The 20,922-nt window shown below is 38.1% G+C and overlaps 2 protein-coding genes across 5 annotated transcripts in view; one reads left to right on the forward strand and one right to left on the reverse strand.

The window, feature by feature from the left end:
• Positions 1-20,922, forward strand: part of C1H3orf80 (chromosome 1 C3orf80 homolog) — a 53,851-nt gene that overhangs the window by 15,447 nt on the left and 17,482 nt on the right. The window contains exon 2 of one of the 3 annotated variants that reach the window (XM_027587652.2): positions 1,296-1,415. The exons of 1 other annotated variant lie outside the window; for it this stretch is intronic. The gene's annotated coding sequence lies outside the window, so the exon portion shown is untranslated. Of the gene's footprint in view, positions 1-1,295; positions 1,416-20,922 lie in introns of those variants that run through there. One more of the 3 variants, XM_027587653.2, reaches the window with a different exon arrangement.
• The window catches only part of IFT80 (intraflagellar transport 80), a 123,335-nt gene continuing 110,053 nt past the window's right edge, over positions 7,641-20,922 (reverse strand). For both annotated transcript variants that reach the window (XM_027587646.1, XM_027587645.1), the window contains exons 17-20: positions 20,828-20,917; positions 20,555-20,727; positions 15,857-15,980; positions 7,641-8,264 (exon numbers count right to left, since the gene is read on the reverse strand). In XM_027587646.1, the coding sequence (XP_027443447.1) occupies positions 8,154-8,264; positions 15,857-15,980; positions 20,555-20,727; positions 20,828-20,917 (498 nt within the window). In that variant the 3' untranslated portion in view covers positions 7,641-8,153. The remainder of the gene's footprint in view (positions 8,265-15,856; positions 15,981-20,554; positions 20,728-20,827; positions 20,918-20,922) is intronic.

The following is a 20,922-nucleotide window of genomic DNA, read 5'->3' on the forward strand; positions in this document are numbered from 1 at the left end:
ACCCGGTGCAGGACTCAATCCCGGGACCCTGAGATCATGACCTGAGCTGAAGGCAGGTGCTTAACTGACTGAGCCACCCAGGCATCCCACAAATTTGAATTCTGAAACATATTTGGCCCAAGGTTTTCAGATATGGGATTATGGGCCTGAATAATTATAATTTGATTAGATAAATATTCAGTGTTTACATTATTATGACTATATAAATAAATTCTATTCACGGGTAAGCCATGTTGTATATGATTTGATACTATTAATGTCAAAACCATGCAGAATTACTTTTATAGACTAGCACATTTTTAAATTATGTTAAAGAAGGATAACATAAGCTCATAGAATAGGAATTTTATTTGATGGTTTTCCTATATGTTATTTGGTAGAAATTTAAACTGAGCATTACTTCCTTGAAGTGTTTGCTCAAATTGCACCTTCTCAGTGATGCCTCCCATTACACCCTATTTTATTATTTGATTATTTATTTTATTTTCAGAATTCAAGATCCTTTTAATAACAAGGTGGGGTCTGGGGTTAGTTTTTGTAGCTGTGACTGGTCCTGTGGCCTCTGGCTAGCTCAAAAATGGGAGATAAGCTTACAGACACTTTATACTTGCCTTATTTCCAAAGAATTATAAAGTGTTTCTCCAATTAAATATTTTAGTATGAATGTTACTTTACAGTAGAAGTTATTAGACTAGAGCATTTTCGATCATCTAGAACATCTAGAAACCTCTGAAAAGTTGAATTGCTCTAAATTGTTTTGAAATCATCTATGTTAGAAATCACTACATTTTGGGCGCCTGGGTGGCTCAGTCGGTTAAGCGACTGCCTTCAGCTCAGGTCATGATCCTGGAGTCCCGGGATTGAGTCCCACGTAGGGCTCCCTGCTGGGCAGTGATCTGCTTCTCCCTCGGACCCTCCCCCCTCTCATGCACTCTCTCTGTCTCTCATTCTCTCTCTCAAATAAATAAATAAAAAATTTAAAAAAAAAGAAATCACTACATTTTAAAAATTACACACAGTGCATGGTGAGCATATGATGGCCAGAGAGTGATGTCCAGCAGCTCAGGCCAAGTTGTGGGGACAGAGTAGCTTTAGAGGAAAGCAGACAGAATGAGAAAATGACTTTGTTACAGGCAATATAAGGCTGTGAAAATCTTATAAATTTTTTGGCCCAAAGGTCACTGACCACTGAGAAGTAGATACTGATAATATATAGGCTGTGGGCAAGGGGAAGGTAAAGATGGGTCTCTTTAAAAAAAAGATTTGCTTCATCACCTTCTCTTTGGCTTCTGCAGATGGTGTTCGAAGAAATCTGACAAGTGATTTTGCCACAATTCTATCTGCAGATCAAGAAATCTGCAAAACAAATAAAAATCCATATATTTTATTATGGATATTACCTTTTTATACCGTAGACCTTGTAAATTCTGATCTTTTTCAGTATAAGAATTGACAAGAAAAATGTTTGAGATATTTAAACAGGATTTATGTAGCATACGTTTTCAGAAATGAATGTATTTTCTATAAGTACAAAATGACAGATATTTGAAGATATTCTTTCACTGATACTCATGGTAACTGTTTGCTATAGTAAACCATCTTCTAAAATATGTTTGCTTTAAGACATGCTTATTTTTTATTGTAACTTATGTTCCATATTTCATTCATTATAACTTATGTTCCATGTACCACAGTCTCTGTGCCAAAGCATTTTTGGAGGGATCATCATGCCCCCAAAATATCACTCATCTGTGATGGGGCCAGACCCCACGCATTCTGTATAAACAATCTTCTTTATTTGATGGTTATGAAATATACAAAACATTTATATATACATAAAAAAGCACTAAATTAGATCAAATCCCCTAAAATGTATGAAATTATTAGTTTAAACCAACCAAGAAGCTTCTATAATAGATTTTTTTTTAAAGTGTAAGACAAAAGAACAAAAATACACATTCAGTATGACTGTGAAAGTGATATTGTGATATAATAAAGAATATCTCTGGTCTTTGTCCCTGGTTTTTGGCACAGAGCTTCCAAAGCCCTTGGAATTTCTTGAGATGGGAGTGTGTTATGCTAATAAAGTTACTCTAGGAGCCTTTAGTAGCTCCAGGGTGGGTGCTAGTTAATAGAAAAAGCAGCCAGGTGATTAGAGGGCTAGACCCTTCAGCCACCCGGCCTCCAGGGAGAAGACAAAGGCTAGAGATGAATCACAAGGCCAGTGATTTTATCAAGAGTGCCTGTGTAATAAAACTCTGATTTAAAACCACAACAACAACCACAACAAAACCTGGGACATTGAGACTGGGAGAACCTTCCCGGCTAGTAACCACATTGACATGCCCGGAGAATGATGGAGAGAGGGCAGAGGAATCCAAGAGTTGGTGGGATTAAGGTGACAGGACAAAAACTGATAGATTTGAACAAGCTTTATGTGAAGTGGTTATGACTCTTACCTGAATGAATTATGGGAATGGATAGTGTGTCTGACTGGGGGAAATAACCTAGCACTGTAAAATAGAAGTCATGTAAATCCTTCCTTCAAGCCATAGTCATTAGACATGCTAAATGGGAATGAATAAGATTGCTCAGGCCCATGCAATATAGAACAGAGGCTAGAGTGCTGGTTTGGACAAAACATCTGCACAATAGCCACATGTGGAGTGTAGACTGGGGCTTATGACAAAAGTCTGTGAGCACCTCCCAGTGACAGCTACTAGAACTCTGGACAAAACAATTTCCATTTGGAGAAGCAATTACTAGCTTGCTATCAGACATTAGCTGAAACTGCCTCTGACTGAAAAACATGAAGTAAGGATGTCTTGGGTGATGTCAGAGAAATGCTCTAAGGAGGAGGGCAGTGCCAAGAAGAGTTCTGTAATAGAACAGAAATGGTTTGTGCAGGAACACACCACCAGGGCAACACACGGAGTTACACAGCATATTCATGAGCAGGTAGACTGTCTTCCCCAGGAATGACTCTGGAACCCTGTGAGGAGCTGCAGGATTCTAGCATCATTTGGACAGTGCCTGTAAACAGCTCCCAACAGACCAACAAACAGCTGCTTGGCTTATGGATGGCAGTTTCAACATGAACGCACGACACTGGGTTTGGAAGGCCACCACTCTGATTGAAAAAGGGAAAAAATTGGCTCGGTGAGCTGCACTGCATGCTGTTTACCCTTCTGTCTGGATCTTGACCTACTCATAGGCAGTGGCCAATGGGCCATATGGTCAGGCAGAAGGGGAGTGGAAGATTGGCCTATTAAAAGGGTGCCCTTCTGGGGCACGGCCCTATGGAAATCACTATGGGAATCTGAAGGGTGCATTCAAGTAGGCCATGTCAATGCCCATCAGAACCCCCTTCCAGCATCAGAAGATGATTGGAATTGACAAGCAGATACCCAGCTGTGCTCACTTGAGGTAGCCACTGGGTTAATGAAGTGAGTGGACTGAAACAATGCAGAGAGGGGTTGAATCTAGACATATTCTTTTTGCACCCGCAGAGGCACAAAATGCCAACAGGAACTGTTCTGTCTGCCAGCAAGAGAGATTTAGAGACTGCAGATGGGTATGGGGAAGATGCTCTGGGGGAGAGTCCTTGTACATAGCTGGCAAGTCCGACTGATGCCTGTAGGCCTGGGGGCTACAAGTGGGTCCTGACAGAAATAGACACTGACTCTGGGTTGAGCTTTTCTTACCCGGTGGTAGACGCAAAGGCTCAGAGAACTACCAAGGAACCGGAGCAGAAGGTGTTACACTGATTTGGACCACTGATTCACATTTCTTCAGACCAAGGAACACACTCTACAGCCTATCATGTCCAACAATGGCAGAGAAATACAGTAGTCCTCTTTGTCCACAGGGGATATGTTCTAAGACCCCCAGTGCATACCCGAACCTGCAGGTAGTACCAAACTCTAAATATACTACATTCTTTCCTATACATACATACCTATGATAAAATTTAATTTATAAATTAAGCACGGTAAGAGATTAATAATAATTACTAATAAAACAGAACAATTATAACAATATACTACAATAAAAGTTATGTGAATGTTGTCTCTCTCCCTCTCTCTCAAAATATCTTATTGTGCTGTACTTACCTTTCTTGTGATGATAGGATAAAAGCCTACGGGATGAGAAAAAGTGAGGTGAATGATGTAGGCATTGTGACACGGTGTTAGGCTACTATTGACCTTTTTTTTTTAAAGATTTTATTTATTTCTTTGAGAGAGAGAATGAGATAGAGAGCATGAGAGAGGGGAGGGTCAGAGGGAAAAGCAGACTCACTGCTGAGCAGGGAGCCCGATGCGGGACTCGATCCAGGGACTCCAGGATCATGACCTCAGCCGAAGGCAGTCGCTTAACCAACTGAGCCACCCAGGCGCCCTACTATTGACCTTCTGACAGTAGGTCAGAAGGAGGAACACCTGTTACTGGACCATGGTTGACTATGAGTATGGGCTACTTCCACCCATAGGCAATATAGTTTATCCATTGTTAGCCCCAAAAATTGCCAGATAGAGTGAAAGCGCAGCCCACCCATTAGGCCCTTAGGAATTCTGACGAATATTTTAAAACAGTTTGTTGCTTAGGAATCATTCCTTCTTCAAGCACTATAGTTGCAGCCGTGGCCCACAATTTCCAATTGTGGAAATGAACACCGCAGATAAAGGGAGACTACTGTATCTTCCTCGGGGTAGTACTTTGATAAAGAATTAGAACAGGCAATCAAACATTGGTTGTCTAAATAGTTGGGGGGGGTGGATAGAGGCAAGAAGGGCTGGCTTACATGCCTTCATGAGTGTGTGCTCACGCTCAACATGAGGGGCTAGGGGAGTGTTCCCACTGTTCTGGATCTGGGGTCAAGGGGTGGGGGAGGATGCTGGTACAACAACTATACTTTTTTTTCCTTTCCCACATCACCTTAACTTTCTTTTTCCTGCCTGGTGCCATGGTCCGTGGGCCACGGCTGCAACTATAGTGCTTGAAGAAGGAATGATTCCTAAGCAACAAACTGTTTTAAAATATTTGTCAGAATTCCTAAGGGCCTAATGGGTGGGCTGTGCTTTCACTCTATCTGGCAATTTTTGGGGCTAACAATGAATAAACTATATTGCCTATGGGTGGAAATAGCCCACTAGGTCTGTGCCTGTATAACCCTACCCTACATGAATGGGAGTAGACTAAGGGGGAGGCACTTGCTAGACTTGTATCATTGCTTGCAATCTAGACCAGCACAGTGGCTGAACCTAAGGTACCTTCCAAAGGTGAAAAGATTTGGATATAAATGGAGAGGAGGAATAGTGGCTAAAAATAAAGGAATGAATAAATTTGTTATGCAATGAGAAAATTCCAATATTAATGCTTGGAAAGAAGTTCAGAGCAAGAGATGAGATTGTCCTTTAGCTCAATTATACCAGATGCCTGAAAGTGTGAAGTTGAGACCACTCCTGCTTTTGGAACTTGACAAGATTAAAGGAAGGAAGCCTGCAACCCTAAGTGCCCTCACTCTGAGAGACATTCTGGTCCTAGGATATGATGATGATTGGACTAATTATTATAGACTGGATGCGATTCTAGTAATGTGCCAATATCTTTTGACTCTTATTTTTCAGGTTATGTCTATGATAATGTGATATGCTATTACACACTGGCATTGTTGAAAAGATAATACTGATATTGATAATCAAATGTATTGGGAAATTGATTAATGGCTTCCTATCCTTACCCCACATTGACTCTTCTAAATGTTGCTGTATCTTTTATGCTCAGTCAGTTATGTATCTTGCCATAAAAGATCCCATGGTCAAAGACCAGGGGATAACCTGTGACATAATGAATATATCCGGTTTGAGATGAGGTGTATAGGAGGTGTCTGGTACAGAGCTTCCAAAACCCTTTGAATTTCCTTAATGATAGGAGTATCTTTGTTGTGCTAAGGAGGTGACTGTGTGTGTGTGTGTGTGTGTGTGTGTGTGTGTGTCTGTGTGTGTGTGTCTGTGTGTGAGTGATGGTGGTTAGACAGCTTCAGTAGGAGGACTGGTCATCAGAATAACCACGTGGTTGGAGGGCTCAGCCAACCTGACCTCCAGGGAGAGGAGGAGTTCAATCACATGGCCAGTGATTTAATCAATTATACCCATGTAATAACACTCTGATAAAAAATAATTCAGGACAGCAAGGCCTATGAGAGCTTCCCGGTTGGTGAGCACATCAATGTGCGGGGAGAATGACAGTCCTGGATTCCGTGAAGAGAGCGCATGGAAGCTCTGTACCACCCCGCTTTCCCCCCAGACCTCTCCTTTCTCCTGGACCTTGCTCTAGCATCTCTTCTACTTGGCTGCTCCTGAGTTGTATCGTTTATAATGAAACTGTAGTTGTAGTAAAGCATTTCAGTGAGCTCAGTGAGTCATTCTAGTGAACTATCAAACCTAAAGGGGGCATGGTAGGAATCCCCAAATCTGCAGCCAAGTCACAAGTGTGGCTATCTTGGAGTCCCCCGCATGGGGCTAGCGACTAGTTGGGGGTCCTGTCCCCTAGTTCATGGGACCTGACACCAACTCCGGGTAGGATCAGAGCTGAACTGTAGAACACCTTGTTGGTATCAGAATTGTCAGAATGCAGAAATATTTTTTTAACTTTTTAAATTGTAGTAAAATAAATATAAAATTTACCCTTTTAACCATTTTTCTTTTTAAACTTTTAATTGGAATATAACATAATGTAAAACATACAAATAAATATAACTTATAAGTAAACTGCTCAATCATATTTCACAAACTGAACTCACTCTTACACCCAGCATCTGGATGAAGAACAGAATATTTCAACATTCCAAAAAAGAAAAGAAATACATTAAAAAGACAGAAACATTTTCATAAAAGAAATCTAGATATATTCATTAAAATTGGAGTGAGAGAGGTAATCACTTTCCAATATATACGCATACACCCAGTCCATAATCTACCTTTCCAAAATTTACTTCATGGAGGATTTTCTAAGGAGTATTTGTGTTAATGTTCAAAAGCTTTTGTGGCAATAATTTTAGGACATACTGAATTAAGGTAGTCAAAAAGGTTTATTATTTAAGATTTTCACAAATACAGACTCCAGGACCTAACACCTGAACATTCTCAAGTCAGGAGAGGAATGAGGAAAATATTTCTTGTCCATCCTAGATATATTTCTAAAAAATGATAAGATATATATATATATATAACAAAATTTACCACTTTAACCATTTTTAAGTGTACGATTCAGTGGCATTACGTATATTCACAATGCTGTGCAACCATCACCACTGTCCATTTCCAGAACTTATTCATCCCAAACAGGAATTCTGTACTCATTAAACAATAATGCCCCATTTCCACCTCCCCTCCAGTGCCTGGCAACCACTATTTCTTCTGTCTCAATGAACTTCCCTATTGTAGGCACCTCATATAAGTGGGGTCATACAATAGTCTGGTTTATTTCACTTAGCACAATATTTTCAAGGTTCATCCATGTTGTAGCACGTGTCAGAATTTCCTTCCTTTTAAAGGCTGAATAATATTCCACTGTATGTCACATTTTGTTTATCCATTCATCTGTTGATAGACATCTTTTTTGTCCATGTTTTTGCTACTGTGAATAATCCTGCTATGAACATTGATGTATAAGTATATATATATATATGTACACACACATACATATATATATACACATTTTCATAAATCTACCCTCATGTATTTTTCTTATATAAATAAACTTTTGGAACATCTTACAATTTAGAGGTTGAATAAAAATTAACGATAACATACATTTTAAAGAGTCCAATGTTTTATTATCAGAATTAATATTTGTTCATGCTGAAGATTCAGGGATAAAATAATGGACAAAAAATTGGAATGTTAGCAATACTACATAGGTGTGTCATAAACATAGGAATATTTTGCTAATTATTGGACTAAAATATATAAAAGATGAAATTATGTCAATTATTTTGTTATTAGTCTTTCTGAATGTACTTTTAGTATTAAATACACAGCAAGTGCTTATACTTAAAGAGTCTGCCTTTTTTTAGCATTGAAAATATGCTCATCCTTGATTAATCAGAATTAGTTTCAAAAGGTAAAAATTCTTCGAGGTAAGCAAGAAATTTAGTGCCTCAGACCTATATTCTTGCTGGACTGGCTGGTTGATGATCGCTCTCGTTCTTTAGTAATTTCCATCTCAATTTTGGCTCTGATTTTCTCCCAATCTATTTGGAGCTGCAAAAGAAGAAAAGAAGAAACATACTTATATTTTATACCATATTTTGCTTAATTCAAGGTAACCAAGAGCAAAGAAAAATAGAATGATGGCTTCTAAATCACTAGTGAAAAAGAGAGCATGAAAGACAGGTTATGAAATAATGCTAAAAAAATACCTTTAAGAATAAGACCAAACGGAACAATTACCACAATAAAAAGCAAAGACTCTCATTATGATTCAAAAGACCAAAATTTAGTTGTATCTATTTATAAAAGGTACACCTAAAGAGTCCCATGGAGTCTTAAGATTCTGCACAGGTGCCTCAGGGCCAGGGGAAAAGGTGAAACAAGGGGGAAAATGGACAGGGTCCTCGCCATGAGGCCATGTTTCAAATGGGTTAGCGCCTCACCTCTTATATACTGAGGTTTCCAGTAGAAGCCTAACTCTGAGTAAGGATATAGGAGCATTTGCTTCTCCTGAGCATACTCTGAAAAACTGGCTGCTTTGCAATAACTTTTAAAGTAATATAGACATTGGGATGGTTTAGACAATGACAAAAAGATATTAAAGGAAGTGCAGTGGGTAAGCAAGGCTGGGTGACACACAAAAATAATCACAAAAACTGGTACCATTCTTGTTTCCTTTTTTTTTTTTTTTTTTTTAGATCTCTGTGCCCAACATGGGGCTCAAGCTCACAACTGGGAGATCAAGAGTCAGCCAGGCACCCCTGTTCCTTCCCTTTGATCCATGATGCAGTGCCCCCTGCCCTGCCTTTCCCCTAAGCTCATTACACTAGGTGCTAGCAATGGACTCTGCTCTGAGTTCTATGAACAATTTCTTTAGGAAAAAGCATTCTATTGTTTAAAAAAGTTTGGAGATCACTACTTTAGGAATGTGTGTTCTCTCAGGAAAGACACAGAAAAATTGGGGCCTAGATTAAACTAACTCTGATTTACAATGAAATAAATCCAAACTCCTGAGACTGAGCAAAAAGTGAATTGGTTTCCACCACCATATAGGGGAGCTGAGTGAAGTTAAGTATTAATCCAGACTGAGGTACTACAAATCTGCCTGAGCAGATTTCTTTCAAGTAACTGGTAGATTAATTTAACCTTATCAGGACTTCATGCCTCTTTTTTTTTTTAAGATTTATTTGAGAGAGAGAGAGCGCGCACGGGGGGGGGGGGGCGGGGGGCAGGGCAAAGGCAGAGGGAGAGAGAGAATCTCAAACAGACTCCCCGCTGAGTATGGAGCTAGAAGCAGGCCCATCCCACACCTTGAGATCATGACCTGAGCTGAAATCAAGAGTCAGAGCTTAACTGAGCCACCCAGGCGCCCCCATGCCTCTTTTATTTTGTGCTGAAAGTTGATGGAATTAAGTATGTGGTTCTTTTTTATTCCAATATCCTTCAACTAAATTTCTGTACAGTAATTTGTGGATATTTTGGTCACTTTTTTAAAAAGATAATTCTATATACTTGCCTATAATATGTAAAATAGATGAATTAAAAGAATCCCTCTTACTCATAGAAGATGAATGTCTGTGGTAAGATGCAAGTGACAGCTCATTGAAAGGCAGAACAAATGTTAGATAATTTGAAAGACGCATTTTTCAATCAGGCCAGAACTTGATATTTTTAAATGGCAAAACACTCGTTTCTAAGTCTAACAAAACACTTGCAAAAAGAAAAACAAAACTTGATTAATGCCTTGGCCTTCTTCCAGCCTTAGACTGACCTACATACGTTTCTCAGATCCATCACAATAAAACCATATATCAACCGTACCCTACACAACTCTTGCTCTGTTGCACCAGAAGTCCATCAAGCAAATTGATGACATCTATATTAGTCACTTGTTATAGTACAGATGAGGGTGTCAGTTGATAGCTATCCTATTGAAAATAAACGTTTCACTTTCACTCTGGCATTAATCCAGTTTTAGAATAGTGTTCTACTGATAATTTAGTTCTTAGAATATTTTTACTAGTGGGTTTTAGATAAGGATGCACTCATGACAGCTTTCAAGTGACTGACTTCTACACGAAGACACATCTTTTTCTATTATAGGGAGTGTCAGTACTATTTGGCACTTCTTATTCTAGTCCCTGGTAAATTCTTCTTATTCACATAGAAGCAATTTCAAAAGCATACCAAATGGCTTCCCATCCTCTATCTCTCTTACTCTTGGCTGAAAATCAGCTTCCTCTTTACAGAGAATACAGAGGCCATCAGACACGAATTCACCTAGTTTCCTTCTTCACACAAACCTACCTACATCTGTATCCATCTCTGGCTCTTTCCCTTCTGTCTCAGGCCAACCTCTTCACATATGTCCCCAGTCCCATCTTCTTCCACTCCGCCGGGACATCTGCCTTCAGTTATCACACATTCAATTTCCTCCTCTTCACTGGCTGCTCCTTATCATCCTTCCCCCTCAATTCTGTCTCCCTGCAAACTACCACCCTCACTCTTCTTCTCATTCCTGATTCTCATTTTCTCCCCAGAGCACTGTAATGTGACTGTGTTCCTACTACACTGCATAAACTTTTCACTAATGCCACCATCAAGTATTTTTATTCTTCATCCTACATATGATTCAATGACTCCTTCAACAGATATTTAGTGTTTACTATACGCCAAGGATTGTTCTAGGTGCAAGGATTCAGCAGTGAACAAAAAGATAAAAATCACAGGCTTCACAGAAAGATAAGCAAAGATAACAGTGGAAGATATAAAAATATATAAAATGTGAGAAGTGGTAAGAGTTCTGAAAACAGGGAAGGGAAACAGTGAATGCTAGGGGTGGAGTTGGGGGGGATGGGTATTGTGTTTCAAATAGAATGGTAAGAAAAGGCCTCCCTGAGAAGCCGATGTGAAGACCTACAAGAGAAAAGTGAGTCCATGGGTATACCTGGGGAAGAGCATAATGACAAAAGGAAGAAAAAGATCCTGATGTAGAAGCATTCCCTGGACCTTGTTGACCACAGCTCTTTGAGAAATCTCTCAGACTGTATACCATTCTCTTCTGATTTGCTCTCCTTTCTAAATGTTCTTCCCAGTCTTTTTTTCTCCTATATCTTTTCCCTAGACAACCTCTTAACTGTTAGTATTCACCAGCATTCCAACCACAACTTTTTTATACTTTTCCTAGGAGATCATACCAACTCACATAGCTTCAACTATGCCTACATGGGTCATGACCATAAATTTATTTATCATGTCCTGATTACTCCTTCAAGGTTCACAATTATATTTCCAATTGCCCATTAGATATCTCCATCTGGATACCCCACAGGGACTTCAAACAAAAAAATGTATATTTTCATGTATTCAAACCCAAAAGGTCTAAAACTTGTATATTCTCATGTTCCTTATCTAGATTAACGGTATCCCTTCCCATCTACTGTCACTCACACTAGAAATGTTGAAGTTGTTCTCAAATGTCTTGCCTAGCCAACTTAACCACCCTTCCTCCCACCCCCAAGCACAATGTTCTCTTGATTTTACAACTGATTTTTTTCTTACATTAATCTTACCCTTTCCATCTCCTGGTGGAACTATTATAGTAATCTCCTACCTGGTCAGTGTCTGCCATGTTTACTTTTATATTCAAAGTAGCAAGGGGTGTACATTGTCTGCCAAAAGTGCTCAATAAATATTGAATGAATAAAAGGTAACTACCCAGCAGATGAGCTATCACCTAACAATTTCTCTTAGGTTTTGTGTCTCAGGACCTCATAATATTATAAGGCCTTAAAACCTGCAAAAGAGCTTAAGTAGTAGCTATGCCTAAAGTGGTTTGTCTGAACTACAGTATTGGCTCTTCTTCAAAATTCTATACTTTCTGAAATTCTGCTCCCAAGCTGTTGGTTTGTTTGTATTTCCACTGTTTTCTCTCTCCTGGAATAATGTTTTAAACATTTCCTGGTTTTTCTACTTTTCTTCTTGTACAGAATATATTCGGTAGAGTGAATTTTATTTGCCAGAATTGCAAATTATTTTACAAATATTTACTGAACACTATTGTAGACCAGGTATAATGACTCTAGTTGGGGTCTTAGAAGACAGTCGATCTTGTATAAATCCCAGGTTTCCATATTTGAAACTAGAAATGCCCAAATAACATTTCAGGGCTCATAAAGACAAATGTCTATGAAACTTTTCACTTATAAGGTTTCACATTATGCATTGTGAGCCCACCAGAATTCACCACATATCCAGAACAAATTTCTCAGTTTTTTAAAAAAGATTTATTTATTTGTGTGTGTGTGTGTGAGAGAGAGAAACTGAGAGTGGGGAGGGGGAGAGGGAGAGAAAGAATCTCAAGCAGGTTCCATGTTCAGTGAGGAGCCTGTTGTGGGGCTCGATCTTATGACCCTGAGATCAGGACCTGAGCTGAAACCAAGAGTCAGATGCTCAACTGAATGAGCCACCCAGGCACCCCTAATTTCTCAGTTTTTAAAAATGATCTCTATTTAACTCTTAATTCTCAACTAAAAAGTTTATATAATCAAAATTTTGACTTAGATAAATAGTGGGAAATTTTTAAAAATAATTTTCATCTTAAAATACTACTTTGTAATTTCTAGGTAGCTTCCAAATTACATTAATGAAGAAAAAAAGGAGGATACTAGAATGTAGGACCATGGGGAATCAAGGTAACCTACATAGTTTCAGGGTTAAAAAAAAAAAAAACCCTCAAAATAACAAAAAGTCATGTTGTTCTAGTTATCTCATTTTGAAGATTTCTGCTACTCTTGTGATTGATGTATTACATTTTGGTAACAGTTGAATACATAGATAATAAGAAAGAAGATAAAAAGGTTAAGTTTTTGCTCTCTAAAATATAATTTTCATTATAATGCTATATTTATAATATAAATTATAATAATTATAAATTTGAAGGTAAGAATTATATTTTCTATGTCCTCAAAAGCACCTAATGTGAAAATACTGAAAAAAATATTGATGGCAAGGATAATGAAGAAAAACAGAGTAGGATGAATCTGCTTAAAAATTATGCAATAAAGTAAATTTAACGTGGGTGCTCAGTTTTAATATATTTTCAAAACTATGATAAAAAGATCAAGTGATCGGTGATTCTCTGGGCTGCTTAGCACTGTAGTGGTGGTGGCTACTGTTATATTCTGTGAATTAGAGTGTAGTCCTCAGAGGTCCCAGGGACCCTGAATTTGTCCCAATAGTAGAGTAAGCTCTCATAGCCCAAACTCTCAGAAGATTCATTTTCAGTACTGAAGTTCCAAATGAAACAAAAAGTCTGTGGCACATCTATAAAATACATCCCTTTCTGGGCGCCTGGGTGGCTCAGTTATTTAAGCGTCTGCCTTTGGCTCAGGTCAGGATCCTGGGGTTCTGGGATCAAGGACCGCACCCAAGACTGCTCCTTGGGAGTCTGCTTCTCCCTCTGCCCCTCCCCCCACTGCTTGCGCTCTCTCCCTTTCTCTCACTCTCTCTTTCTCTTAAATAAATGAATAAAATCTTAAAAAAAAAAAAGAAAGAGAGAGACAACTCCAGATGAGTCCTTGAATGGCTCCTGCATGACGGCTGGTCACCAGAAAGACCAAGCCATGATTAGAAGCTAGGAATTTTCAGTCCTGCCCCTCAACCTCTTGAGAAAGAAGCGCTGAAAATGGAGTTAATGATCTATCACATCTATGTGATGAAGCCTCCATAAAATTCCAAAGTACAGGTTTCAAAGAGCTTCCGGGTTAGTGAACACATCCACACTGGGAGGGTGACACACCCCAACTCCAAAGAGACAGGAGCTCCTGAGGTTAGGGCCTTCCCAAACCTTGCTCTAAGTATCTTTTCATCTGGTTGTTCATCTGTATCCTTTAAAAAACTTATGTTTTAAATAAATGTAAATAAATGTTTCCCTTAGTTCTGTGAGCTACTCTAGCAAATTAAACAAAGGGGACATGGGACCTCTGATTTATAGCCAGTCAGTAAGAAGTACAGCTAACAACCTGGACTTGTGACTGGCATCTGAAACCTAAGGCAGGGGTTACTGGGATCTCTGATCTATAACTGGTCAGTCAGAAGCACAGGTGATAACCTGGGCTTGCAACCGGCATCTGATGGTGGTGGGGTGCAATCTTGTGGGACTGAGCCTTTTACCTGTGGAATCTGATGCTATCTCCAGACAGATAGTGTCAGAGTTGAGTTAAATTGTAGGACACCCAGCTGGTGTTGGAGAATTGCTTGTCAGCATGGGAAAAAACCTCCACACATTAGGTGACCAGAAGTGAAGTGTTCTGTGTGAATAGTAAAGGAGACTCACAGGTGAATGACTCATAGTAGGGAAGAGCTGTGTTTTAACCTATATAAGAGGGAAAAGACTGAGTTTCTCAAGTCATATGGCAAATGGATGATGTTGGCTTTAGTAGAAATTGTAGGTACCTTCTCCCTACCTTTATTCTTCTTCCCAGGATTCATCTAATTTACCCTGCTCTTTAGGACAGGTCAGAACATTCCATTTTATTCTGTCTCCAAGAAGCAACATTCCCACATCATGTACAAGCTCCACAAAAACAGAAGTCATATCTGACTCAGCATCCAGCATAGTACCTAGCCCAGAGTGAGCACTCATAAACATTTTTTTGAATAAATGAATGAATAAAAGGCTAAGAAAATCAACTGTTTCACAGAATTTGGAGCAAGGTTGCCCCTGTCTTGGGATTACAAGGCTCTTGAGTCTCCATGGCTAGAGATGAACTATTTATTTCTGTAGTCTGAGCCTAGGTGGATCTAAGCAGGTGGCTAATGACAGTCCTGCTCTAGGCACTTGAGCAAACTGCTCCACCTCTCCTTGTGGGCTGGTATATACTGGAATGACTTTCTTCTAATTATAGTGATGAAACCTGAGATTCTGGCAGGGATTTGAAAGGCAAAGGTTTAGCCTTCTTTGGTTCTAGGCAGTGAAGTCTCCCTGGTCTAGGCCCTTCTCCAGGTGCAAACTAGCTCCCTAGAATTTTGCAAAGTGACAAAGTATCCATTTTCTGGCCAATGCCCTATGTGTTTATGTATTTCCCTTGGAGCAGAGTGGGCAGCTGGTGGAAGACAAAATTCAGGAGTTAGAAACCTTTATCCCAGCCATTTATATTGTTTATATAAAAATATCAGTTAGCATCCAACTTTAACACAAATTAAATATAATGAAAACAGACTTGAGTTAAAATATGGCTTTAAGGAGCGCCTGGGTGGCTCAATTGGTTAAGCGTCTGCCTTCAGCTTAGGTCATGATGCTGGAGTCCTGGGATCAAGCCCTACCGCTGGCTCCCTGCTCAGCGGGGAGTCTGCTTCTCCCTCTGCCTCTCCCCCTGCTTGTGCTCTGTCTCTCTCACTCTCTCTCAAATAAATAAATAAAATCTTAAAAAAAAAAAAAAACCACAAAAAAACACATGGCTTTAAGATTCCAGAAAAAAATCAGTAATATAATTAGATAGTCAAAATAAGACATAATATCATAAGGCAAAAAGTTATTTTTTGGAGATTGTGGTATGAATTATTCCAATTTTGTCTTATTAAGATAAATATATATACTTATAAAGCATATACATTATCATAAAATACTGTATAATACTTACACCTTCTGCATACTGCAAGTATCGTTTATTAGTTTCCTGTTTACCAAATGTCTCCAAAAACTTTTGACGGTAAGCAAGAACTGTATCAACATGTGTTTTGTATTTTACAGCCAATTCAAGTGCCCTATAATGAGAAACAAAACAGATTATCAGCACTGATTGTATTAGCCTCTATACACAGCAGAATTTTGGGAAAAGAGAGTGGGACAAATGGTCTGTGTTGGTCCCTCCCCACTTATCCCTCAATATGGAACACCATTCCCTACCTCACCCAGCTTGCAAATTCCTACTTATACTTCAGGGTTCAGATGAAACATGATCTCTTCTCCCTGACCAACTTCCTTTGTAGAAATAAATGACCACTTTCTTATCTGTGTTCCCTAACATTTTACGCATACTATTATTCCTACAGCACTGCTTACAGTATAATTATTATTTATGAGTCTGTCTCTTCCATAACCTATACTTATTGAAGGGAAATCTGGGTTTCATTTCTCTTTGGTGAGTACTCCAGAGTATATGTATGGTCAATGTTCACTGAAAAATTCATTGAAATCATAATAAAATTCAAGTGAATGAACTTACCCCCTATGTAAGTGGCTTAACTATCTTGACCATTTTTTTTAATCTATAATTTATTCTGTTCTAGAATTTATTTATCTAAAGTCTAAGTTTATTCTGCTCAATATTCAATTAAATACTGATATCCTTTATGTTATAATACAGCAAATTTAAAATATAAAACTAAAATTTGTAGATAATAAAAATCTGACAAAATGCCTTTTGCCATTTGATTCTTAGAAAAAGTTAATAGTCATTTAAACTTTATAATCCAATTAATATATATCAAATAACCAAGTTATTTTTAAGGTAATATTTTATTTAAATAGCAGGCAAAAACTAAATGAATTGCTGAAATCAGTGGTATAATAGCAAAGACATACAATCTATATATTGATAATTTGGAGGGAAATGAAAAGATTAACCCTCAGTTCTTAGCCTATTTGTGTATGTAGGTTTTGGACAGAATCTCAGCTCATGATTCTGTGTATAACTCATATTAGTTGAATCAGAAACAATCCAGTACAGTATAGCTCTCCTACACTGTTCACGGTAATCTTTTTTTAAAATATTTTATTTATTAGCGAGAGACAGAGTGAGTGAGAGAGAGCACGAATGGGAGGAGGGTCAGAGGGAGAAGGAGACTCCCACTGAGCAGGGAGCCCGATGTGGGCCTAGAACCGGGACTCCAGAATCATGACCTGAGCCGAAGGCAAATGCTCAACCAACTGAGCCACCCGGGTGCGCTGTAATCTTGTGTTTAAGTATGATGTCAAAGCACATTCTTTTTCAAGTTCCCTTGCTTTCTAATATGACATATGACTTCTGAATAGGCCAGTCATGATTTATTTATCAGCGCCAACTATTGTAAATCAATTCTTTTAGACAATACTGACTACTGACTAGATTTTTTGGAACATGTGACCCTTCAGTAGGAAAATCTGTTTCATTCTTAGTATGCTTTGGTTTGCCCTACATAGTCACTCTAAAAAGTATTTTAGATATGCCCTGTGCATTAATTGACAATTGGTAGACAACTGAGAGAAATATTAAAGACTTAATATAAAAATTACGAATATAAGTCATGGGTAATACAAATGATAATGCTGAAATTCAATACAATGATTTCTTATAAAAATATATTTACATAAACCATATGGCTAACTCCAAGGATCAGTATTTGCTACCCATCACAAACTCCTCACAAAGTTCCCTCATTCCTCTATGACTTTAAGTCTTTCAGAGAAAAAGAGGATACATAGAAAAGAATGTAGAAGTACTGCAACATAGAGGAACAAAAGTGAAATGCAAGAAGGCAAAAACCAACTCACAGAGCCTCAAAAAATGAGAAACAGAAGTAAAGATGGGGGCTTTAATCTTTCTAATCCTGTCCCATATCACCCTCTATATATCCTTAAGGCTCTGACTCCAGTGTGGTTGTGTGAGTGGAGACTCTGGTGAACCAGCCCTTTCGTACCTGAAATATGCCACTTCCTGTTCCATTTTTATGACTGAACACAACTGGGGAAGGAATTCTTGTTGTGCAAAACCAGAAGTATTCCAAGTGGGGAATACATAAGCATCTATTCTGGGTTAGGACTTTTCAGAAAGAAAATTATCTCCAAAGAGATAATTTGTTATGGAACATCAGTACATTTAATTATGTAGAAAGGATAGAATATGATGTCTAATACTGCATTTAGATACTAGATGCTAAGTATTAGCTATATGATAGTCATTATTATTATAAAATATGTATTATCTGATTGAAGAGCAATAGCTAAAGGTAAACATTCAAATTATATGTGCTATTTTAAATGTTCTCTAAAAGCATACACTGGGTAAAAAATGTTTCTTTATCACAGAGGAGGGAATTCATTCCAAATTATATAAGGGTTATGGGAACAGCATGTCTCTAGCTTTAAAATGGTTATTTGGCAACCAAACAAATGTGACATTAGATTATGTGGCTGGAATAAATCCATGTATCCTCTCTATTTAAAATAGAAGGAAGTTATATAAAAAGATTTTATAACTTCAAAATATGATCTTTTACATAACTTGAATGAAGCAAAATCACTTTATATAACTGGTAGAAGTAGAGAAATTATTTTTTATTAATACTTACATAAAGTTTCTACTTCTCTTAACTTCAATTTTTGAGAACAGACTACCACCAAATGTCCAAAGTGAACATCACACAGATGACTTGCTTACCTACAACTCTTCAAGGGCTGTAACCTATTAGGTTGCAGGTAATTTTCTTTTTTCTTTTTTTAAAGATTTTATTTATTCGTTTGAGATACAGAGATACAGAGATACAGAGAGAGCATGAGCTGGGGAAGAGGCAGAGGGACAAGGAGAAGCAGACTCCCTGCTGAGCTGGGAGCCTGATGTGGGTCTCGATCCCAGAACCCCAGGATCATGACCTGAGCCGAAGGCACTTAACCATCTGAGCCACCCAGGTGCCCAGTTGCAGGTAATTTTCAAATTCAAATATGAATGACAGAAGCACAAACCAGCAGGACTGTGCTTCTCAAATGGAATAACACATATTAACAAAATGAAATCTGTTCCCTTCTAAAGGACTTAAACAAGTATAGAAATTCAAGGATCTTAAAAGCAATGTAATATATTTTTTATCCAATACTTAAATTCTATCTTTCTAGGAATCTAATTAATTAATGGATCTGGGCAATGATCATCAGTGGCTGCTAATATCAGAAAAAGAGAGGCAACCAGTCACTGTGAAAATATATTGAACACCACCTCTGATTGAGCCTTACCAAAAGGAAAAAAAAAGTTAAACCTGAATCTAATCAAGTTTCTAGATTCAACAACAATTTATGGTTAATTCAATGGGCAAAGGAACATGTCAAATCACACCACAAAGATGTAATCAACAAAATCCAGACTATGGGAAACTCTATTGACCCAGTTTCTGCAGTGGGAAATTACAAGAAAACACAAGAAAGAGGAAAACCTATAGATTAAAAGAAGCTTGAGAACATATTAATCAATCATAATGTATGGGCCTTCTTTGGATCCTGAACCAAACAAACAAACAATACAACAAAACAAAACATTTATGAGACAATCAGAGAAATAAGAACACTGAATAGAATTACTGTTAACTCTTTAAAGTGTGACCATGGTACTGTGGGTAGATTTTTAAAAACCTTGAGATACATACTGAAATATTTACAGATAAAGTGATCTGATGACTGGGATCTACTTTTTAAAAAATTGGTAGGGTAGGGGTCGAGAGAGACAAAGATGATGAAAGACATTTCAAACCTGGAAAAATCAGCATGCCAATTTTATAACATAGTAATTTCAGGTGTGTATACGTCCTACAGGCGTTTTCACTGAGGGACACATAACTGAGAGAATGAGGGGAGAAACCTCATATGTCATAGAGAAGAGCAGCACGCCACTCTGTTTCAGAAAGCAATCTGTGTCGAAGCCTAATGCAGAGGAGAAGGCTACCACTGAGCGCTCTTCATTTCAAATCCTACAGCCTTTCTTCCTTAGCATCACAAATCTCTCACGGCTCTGCTTCTCTCTGCCAGTCTGACTGCTTCATCCCAATCTTTCAGCAGATTTTTCTTCTTTCACCCACCCCATAAATGTAGCTGATGTCTTCTCACTCCACACATTTCCCAAGCAATTGCGTCCATTTTTCTGGCTTTACTTGCCATCCATTTACTGATGACTCCTAAATCTACATCCCCAGTTCAAATCTTTCTCATGAGCTCTGGTTTCATTAACCAACTAATATCACATATCTATCTCTTCACAAATATTTTAAATCCAACATGCCTAACACTGAATTCACTATATTCCCTTCCAGATCTGCTAATAGTACCATCATCTACCCAGTTATTGAAATCAGAAATTTGGGAGACATCCTAGGATCTTTTTTCTTCTTCACACTTCAACTTCTAATCAATCACAAGTTTAGAGAAGGCATAAATCTTCAATGGCAAACTCCTCACAAATAGAAATGTGAATAAATTCTTCTGTGATGTTAGGAAACTATTAAGTACAGCGGAAAATGTAATTTACCAAGTAGTAGATAGAAGAATACATTAAGATCAATTGGGTTTTAGAATTTATGAAAAACATTTTTATTACCTTTCCCAGTTATAGAGATTAATATTGATCTGGATTGCTTGATAAACAAGGCCAGCCTGAAGAAGTACCATTTCAGCTTCCTGTATGTTCCCACTAAACATTAATATGTGAGCCATTTTTGATTCTTTAGATGGAAGCTCTTTTATAGAATTAATGTACTGAACTTTATCAATCTAAAAAAAGAAAAAATATATATGAAGTGGATAGTGACAGCAATATAACAAATTATGGTAAGAAAACCCACAAACATACAGATAAGTAAACATTATTTACTTCACCAATTGCTGCGTAGGCTATTTCTGCAGTGGTCATATCTCTGTTAGCAACTGCCATAGCAGCTAGGCAAGCCCACATGGTTTGCTCCTAAA

Source organism: Zalophus californianus, chromosome 1 (genome assembly GCF_009762305.2).
Source record: "Zalophus californianus isolate mZalCal1 chromosome 1, mZalCal1.pri.v2, whole genome shotgun sequence".
Classification (NCBI taxonomy): Eukaryota; Metazoa; Chordata; class Mammalia; order Carnivora; family Otariidae; genus Zalophus; species Zalophus californianus.